Here is a 7,500-nt window from a genome sequence, read left to right on the forward strand (position 1 = left end):
AACTCAGACACCCAGAGGGATTCAGCGAACATGTTTTGCATCGAAATCAGCGGAAAACCGACTGCAAAACGATCCATTAAGCAGCTTCGGTCTTGCATATGCTGAAGACATCTTGCAAGATGGTGATGAACTGGTGGACGTCCTGGAAGCTGTTGTAGAGCGGCGCCGGGGTTATTCTCATCGCGTTGGGGAGGCGGACGTCGCACTTAGGGAGAGAGACAGGAAGGGTGATTATTATTTACAGGTATAGGGGAATTAATAGGGTGAAAGGGGATTCACTCACGAGTTTTTATCATTCTTGTACATTTATTGCATTTCTCTTTACTTATCAACACACGCGTTTATAAAGGTAGCCAGATCACTGAGTAAACAAACAAGTCAAGTGCGAGAAGACTCACCACCACGCCACGCTTTTGCAGCTCCTTGTGGACCTGATGAAGCGGGTAAGAGAACTCCAGGGACAGCTGACTTCCTCTCTCGGTGACGTCCTCTGGGGTGATGACCGTGGTTGAAGGGACATCGGTGTCGCCAATGCTGAAGTGGGCCTTCAGGAGGAGCTCCAGGTAGCCCGTCAGGAGGAACTGCTTGTCCAAGATCTGCTCCATTCCTACCTCGTCGAAGATCTGTGGAATTGGGAGTTGTTTCAATGTATTTACATGATGATACTGATATTTAGAATATTCCCTAATTTCAAAATGGAGCCAAGTGAAGCTCGATGCATCCAGCGTTTAAAAGATCAGGTCAAGAATTAATCTTCCATTTAGAAAAGACCTCTGACCTCAAAACGCAAAACCGTAAGCCAAAATTTCATGAGAAAAAAAAAATCTGCTCACCTCCAGACTGGCCTTGACGAGAGCCACGAGAATCGGCGGCGGGTTGCACAGCCTGAAGCCGTCGACGCCGGGCGCCGTGTCGCAGCCGTCGCGCATCTGGAACCGCGTCGACTCCTTGTTGCTCCACCAGCCCTTGAGGTGAGGCGCCTCCCGCCGCTCGTGCCGCTTGTTCACGTACGCCCCGCCGATGCAGCCCGGCCCGCTGTTCAGGTACTGCGGGGATTCGACTCGGGTTAGGCTTGCTACAAAGGCTCCATTTGTATCTATACTTACACACATACATATAAATGTATGCATTTGTACTTGTATATATAAAAAAAAATGTGTGTGTGTGTGTGTGTATGTGTATCGTCACGTGATTATACGTGTGCTGAGAATAAACACAATGAATAAATACAATTGGAGAAGAACCCAATATATGCAAGTATCAAGAGAAGAAAACCCAGGACTGAGAGTCAACCCAAACAATCCACACACACTTCGCACAACCCCCAACCATAGGCCGAACAAACTCACCTTATACGTGCACCAGCAGGCGAAGTCAACGCCCCACTTGTCGAGTTCCAGGCGCACGTTCCCCACGGCGTGTGCGATGTCCCAGCCCACGAGGCAGCCCTCCTCCCGCGCCGCCTTCGTGATGGTCTCCATGTCGAACTTCTGCCACGTGTAGTACTGGACGCCGCTCAGGCACACGACGGCGATGCTAGAGCCTTGCTCTTTGATGACCTGGCCAAAGGAAGGTCCCTCGTGTTTTGCAATGCTGGCTTTTGTCCTATATCACTCTATGTCATGATTTATTTCGCTATTTATTCATCTGTTGGTAATGGACATTGTTTTTTTTTCAAGGAGTGTAGAATGATCTTTATTTTGGTGTGAAAGTTGCATAATAAATGTGATTTAAAGTTCGCTTTCATTACCTTGAGAATGTCTTCGGTGCGGAGCGTGCTTTCGCCTTCTCGGGGGTGAATCATCTATCGTTATTACTGTTATTATCATTATCCTTATTACCACTATTACTATTTTTTCTTCCAGTGTCATTATTTTTAATATTATAATCACTACTAATGCTTATAATAGTATAAAGAAATCTCCTTTACAAACAATTCCATTCATTAATATGCCTAAATGAATGTTATCTTGATTCATATGTATTCAACTCTTAATAACTCTCAACCTGTTCAATTGAAGAAAAGACGGACTTGAGATTTAAACTTTTGGGGGGATGAATGTATTTTGCCATAAGATGTATAAAACGCAAAGTTATTTGACTATCTTTATTCGTTAAACCTATTTACAAACATAAATATATAGAAAATTGCAACAATAAATTACAGCCAAGGCAAGGAACGGGTAATAGGATCAGCTTTCAGTGATTGCGGCTTTCGATGACAGTATGAAATAACCCTGATAAGCTTATTTCAATCTTTCTCATTCAGGATTCGTTAATTTTGTGGATTTGGCATCATCAATATTGAGCACACACATGCACACACACATACACAAACACACACACACTCACACACACACACACACACACATATATATACATATACACACCAGAGGTTCCTGTTCCGATTCAAGGCATAGCTCAGACTATACATATTGCCACAAGTGCAATGTTTTTATTGTTTTTGTTTTTTCTCGTAAGTTGACCTCCTTGAATAAAAAATCCCCGGAGTATTCCAGCTCAGACACCCAGAGGGATTCAGCGAACATGTTTTGCATCGAAATCAGCGGAAAACCGACTGGAAAACGATCCATTAAGCAGCTTCGGTCTTGCATATGCTGAAGACATCTTGCAAGATGGTGATGAATTGGTGGACGTCCTGGAAGCTGTTGTAGAGCGGCGCCGGGGTTATTCTCATCGCGTTGGGGAGGCGGACGTCGCACTTAGGGAGAGAGGCAGGAAGGGTGATCATTATTTACAGGTATAGGGGAATTAATAAAGTGAAAGGGGATTCACTCACGAGTTTTTATCATTCTTGTACTTTGGGGGATAATCGAACATTTATTGCATTTCTCTTTATCCTCTATCAACACACACACGTTTATAAAGGTAGCCAGATCACTGAGTAAACAAACAAGTCAAGTGCGAGAAAACTCACCACCACGCCACGCTTTTGCAGCTCCTTGTGGACCTGATGAAGCGGGTAAGAGAACTCCAGGGACAGCTGACTTCCTCTCTCGGTGACGTCCTCTGGGGTGATGACCGTGGTTGAAGGGACATCGGTGTCGCCAATGCTGAAGTGGGCCTTCAGGAGGAGCTCCAGGTAGCCCGTCAGAAGGAACTGCTTGTCCAAGATCTTCTCCATTCCTACCTCGTCGAAGATCTGTGGAATTGGGGGTTGTTTTAATGTATTTACATGACGGATACTGTTATTTAGAATATTCCCTAATATCAAAATGGAGCCTAAGTGAAGCTCAATGCATCCAGCGTTTAAAAGATCAGGTCAAGAGTTAATCTTCCATTTAGAAAAGACCTCGGACCTCAAAACCCAAAACCGTCATCCAAAATTTAATTAAAAAATATATAAATATATTGCTCACCTCCAGACTGGCCTTGACGAGAGCCACGAGAATCGGCGGCGGGTTGCACAGCCTGAAGCCGTCGACGCCGGGCGCCGTGTCGCAGCCGTCGCGCATCTGGAACCGCGTCGACTCCTTGTTGCTCCACCAGCCCTTGAGGTGAGGCGCCTCCCGCCGCTCGTGCCGCTTGTTCACGTACGCCCCGCCGATGCAGCCCGGCCCGCTGTTCAGGTACTGCGGGGATTCGGCACGGGTTAGACTTGCTACAAAGGCTACGGGTCAAATTGTATCTATACTTACACACATACATATAAATGTATGCGTTTGTACTTGTAGATATATAAAAAATGTGTGTGTGTGTGTGTGTGTGTGTGTATCGTCACGTGATCACACGTGTGCTGAGAATAAACACAATGAATAAATACAATTGGAGAAGAACCCAATATATGCAAGTATCAAGAGAAGAAAACCCAGGACTGAGAGTCAACCCGAACAATCCACACACACTTCGCACAACCCCCAACCGTGGACCGAACAAACTCACCTTATACGTGCACCAGCAGGCGAAGTCAACGCCCCACTTGTCGAGTTCCAGGCGCACGTTCCCCACGGCGTGTGCGATGTCCCAGCCCACGAGGCATCCCTCCTCCCGCGCCGCCTTCGTGATGGTCTCCATGTCGAACTTCTGCCCCGTGTAGTACTGGACGCCGCTCAGGCACACGACGGCGATGCTGGAGCCTTGCTCTTTGATGACCTGGCCAAAGGAAGGTCCCTCGTGTTTGGCAATGCTGGCTTGTGTCCTATTTCACTCTATGTCACGATCTATTTCGCTATTTATTCAACTATTGGTAATTAATGGTCATTGTTTTTTTCAAGGAGTGTAGAATTATCTTTATTTTGGTGTAAAAGTTGCATAAGAAATGTGATTTAAAGTTCGCTTTCATTACCTTGAGAATGTCTTCGGTGCGGAGCGTGCTTTCGCCTTCTCGGGGGTGAATCTCCAACACCGCTTCATTGGGGTCGAAGCCTCGAAGCTCCGCCTGGGATCTCATGGCGTACTGAATGAAGAGGAATGAAGCATTAATCATTATTCGTGCTTCTGTACATTGCGGTACGTGTTATTCATGCACTTAATACCTTCACACACATCAGATTAAGTGCTTCTTCCACAGAATTGTTAATTTGATAATACCAAAGTTTGAATCCAAATACTTCAATGAGAGATTTAAAACAAATACAGGAACACTAATCAAGCAAAGAATTACAACTGATATTTTTTTTCAGACTTACTCGATCGGAAGGAAACGCGTGTCCTTCGAGGAGGATCTTGAAGCGGGTTTGCGTTGGCTGATAGAAAGAGAGGAGTAACAGGTGCAGGTTGACAGTCAGACCATTCATGAGACAGACGGAGGACGGGTCGGCGCCCACCAGTCTCCCGAGCTCCTCCCGAAGGTAACTGTCACATTTTGCTGCCGGGAGAGGCTCTTCGAAGTGCATCTCAACGCCCCTGGGAGAAAAAAGAGTAGTGTTGGATTAGCTTCTGACACTGATGACAGCTTTCCCTCTCCCGCTACATGTATTTCCCCGTCCTCGTCCTTCAAATTTCGTCTCAAGCACTATTGATTATATGTCAGTGCCATAGACCTAAGCAACAAAAAAACAGGAGATTTTTCGTACATTTTGGCCCATTTGTCGAGCTGTTGCTGGATGTAAAGGTCGGCCTTGACGGGTTTGAGTCCCAGCGAATTGCCACAGAGGTAGATGCACTCTTTGTCTACCTCGGCCACAACAGGATCTGCGCCGGGTAGTGTCCCACGCTTTGGAACGGCGAATCTGCAGAGGAACGAGAATAGCAAGGGTTTGGTAGTGATATAATTTGGTTCCAACTGTCCGTATTGCGCTTTTTATTATCATTATTAGTCGGGTTCTTTCTCTCTCACTCTCATTCTCTCACTCACTGTAACAAAAGGGAGTAAACTAAACCTAAACCTCAACTTCTCTCACACACACACACGAACACACGAGGCAGACTACCTTATCCCAATTGAACCTTAACCCTTACCTTTCTCTGCATCCTCGCAAAGGATCCAAGGAATCCATCAATTCGGCGAACTCCCTGTTGAGGACATCCACTCCGTGTTTGGCAGCGAAGCTCTGGAGGACTTCGTTAGGCTTGGGCGTCTGTAGAAGGAAGGAAACACGTTAGTATACCTTAGAAGGAAATGTGCCGACGAACACTGCATCTTAGTATGAGTGTATCTTCTTTTTCTCCCCTCTGTGTGTGTTTGTAGGTGTGTGTGTGTGTGTGTGTGTGTGTGTGTGTGCGTGTGTGTGTGTGTGTGTGTGTGTGTGTGTGTGTGTGTGCGTGTGTGTGTGTGTGTGTGTGTGTGTGTGTGTGTGTGTGTGTGTGTGTGTGTGTGTGTGTGTGTGTGTGTGTGTGTGTGCGTGTGTGTGTGTGTGTGTGTGTGTGTGTGTGTGTGTACCTATGTGTGTGCCTAAGTTTAAATTGAAAGAAAAGGAAAGAGTTGTTGGAGGAGAAAAAGTAAACACAAGGCTTGGGTACCTTGGCTATCCTGATCATTATGATAAGGCAGCTTATAACTTAATTCAGCAGGGAGCCAGGCGGCAGCGAGCTCGCTTTAAGTGTGAGAAAATTATTTTCATTACATTTTATTTGCCCTATGCATACACACACACATATATGAATATGTATGTGTATGTATATATATACATATATTCATGCACACACACACAAATTTATATATATATATATATATATATATATATATATATATATATGTGTGTGTGTGTGTGTGTGTGTGTGTGTGTGTGTGTGTGTGTGTGTGTGTGTGTTTATACATACATATATATATATATATATGCTTGTATGGATAGATATGTGTGTGTGTGTGCGCGCGCGCGTATATATGTATATATACGTATATATAATCATTCAGAACCAATGAAAGGGCAGTTACCTGTTGAACAAGTGTATGTATCACCAAACCTATTAGCAACTTGCTTAGATGGGGTTGATAATAAACTAGATTGAAAAGAGAAAAAGATTGAAGTATGGAATGACCATTCGAGGGATCCAAGGTAGACTAACGACATTGTTCTCTTTTGTGAGTCAGAGAATGAACTGCAACAATTGGTCGGTGGATCGAGTGCGGATCATTTGAAGGTTGAACTTCAACTGAACTGGAAAATACTGGCAAGTTTAACAATAGACTTCGGACAACAAAGAGTAACCACAGGTACAAGGCTGAACGCTAGAAGTACTCACTGATTACTCGTAGGTAGTCAGTGAATATATATAAGTAGTCTGTGAATATCTATAAGTAGTCTGTGAATATCTATAAGTAGTCAGTGAATATTTATAAGTAGTCAGTGAATATTCATAAGTAGTCTGTGAATATCTATAAGTAGTCAGTGAATATCTATAAGTAGTCTGTGAATAATTTATAAGTAGTCTGTGAATATCTATAAGTAGTCAGTGAATATTTATAAGTAGTCTTTGAATAATATATAAGTAGTCTGTGAATATCTATAAGTAGTCTGTGAATATCTATAAGTAGTCTGTGAATATCTATAAGTAGTCTGTGAATATATATAAGTAGTCTGTGAATATCTATAAGTAGTCAGTGAATATTTATAAGTAGTCAGTGAATATTTATAAGTAGTCTGTGAATATCTATAAGTAGTCTGTGAATATCTATAAGTAGTCTGTGAATATCTATAAGTAGTCTGTGAATATCTATAAGTAGTCTGTGAATATCTATAAGTAGTCTGTGAATATCTATAAGTAGACAGTGAATATCTATAAGTAGTCTGTGAATATCTATAAGTAGTCAGTGAATATTCATAAGTAGTTTGTGAATATCTATAAGTAGTCAGTGAATATTCATAAGTAGTCTGTGAATATCTATAAGTAGTCAGTGAATATTCATAAGTAGTCTGTGAATATCTATAAGTAGTCTGTGAATATCTATAAGTAGTCTGTGAATATTTATAAGTAGTCTGTGAATATCTATAAGTAGTCAGTGAATATTCATAAGTAGTCTGTGAATATCTATAAGTAGTCTGTGAATATCTATAAGTAGTCAGTGAATATTTATAAGTAGTCTGTGAATATCTATAA

At 43.0% G+C, this 7,500-nt stretch overlaps 2 protein-coding genes across 2 annotated transcripts in view; both read right to left on the bottom strand.

Moving 5' to 3' along the window:
• LOC138862392 (kynureninase-like) overlaps positions 1–1,804 on the bottom strand; it is a 2,218-nt gene extending 414 nt beyond the window's left edge. The window contains exons 1-5 of the mRNA XM_070124274.1: positions 1,751–1,804; positions 1,350–1,559; positions 834–1,046; positions 399–623; positions 1–205 (exon numbers count right to left, since the gene is read on the bottom strand). The exon at positions 1–205 is cut by the window's left edge and continues 414 nt beyond it. Of these exons, the coding sequence (XP_069980375.1) occupies positions 77–205; positions 399–623; positions 834–1,046; positions 1,350–1,559; positions 1,751–1,804 (831 nt within the window). The 3' untranslated portion in view covers positions 1–76. The remainder of the gene's footprint in view (positions 206–398; positions 624–833; positions 1,047–1,349; positions 1,560–1,750) is intronic.
• Positions 1,805–2,093: 289 nt separating this feature from the next.
• Positions 2,094–7,500, bottom strand: part of LOC113801213 (kynureninase) — a 7,653-nt gene continuing 2,246 nt past the window's right edge. Inside the window, exons 2-9 of the mRNA XM_027352018.2 lie at positions 5,422–5,540; positions 5,037–5,192; positions 4,650–4,866; positions 4,307–4,417; positions 3,904–4,113; positions 3,381–3,593; positions 2,939–3,163; positions 2,094–2,722 (exon numbers count right to left, since the gene is read on the bottom strand). Of these exons, the coding sequence (XP_027207819.2) occupies positions 2,594–2,722; positions 2,939–3,163; positions 3,381–3,593; positions 3,904–4,113; positions 4,307–4,417; positions 4,650–4,866; positions 5,037–5,192; positions 5,422–5,540 (1,380 nt within the window). The 3' untranslated portion in view covers positions 2,094–2,593. The remainder of the gene's footprint in view (positions 2,723–2,938; positions 3,164–3,380; positions 3,594–3,903; positions 4,114–4,306; positions 4,418–4,649; positions 4,867–5,036; positions 5,193–5,421; positions 5,541–7,500) is intronic.

Source organism: Penaeus vannamei, chromosome 1, assembly GCF_042767895.1.
Source record: "Penaeus vannamei isolate JL-2024 chromosome 1, ASM4276789v1, whole genome shotgun sequence".
NCBI classification, from domain to species: Eukaryota; Metazoa; Arthropoda; class Malacostraca; order Decapoda; family Penaeidae; genus Penaeus; species Penaeus vannamei.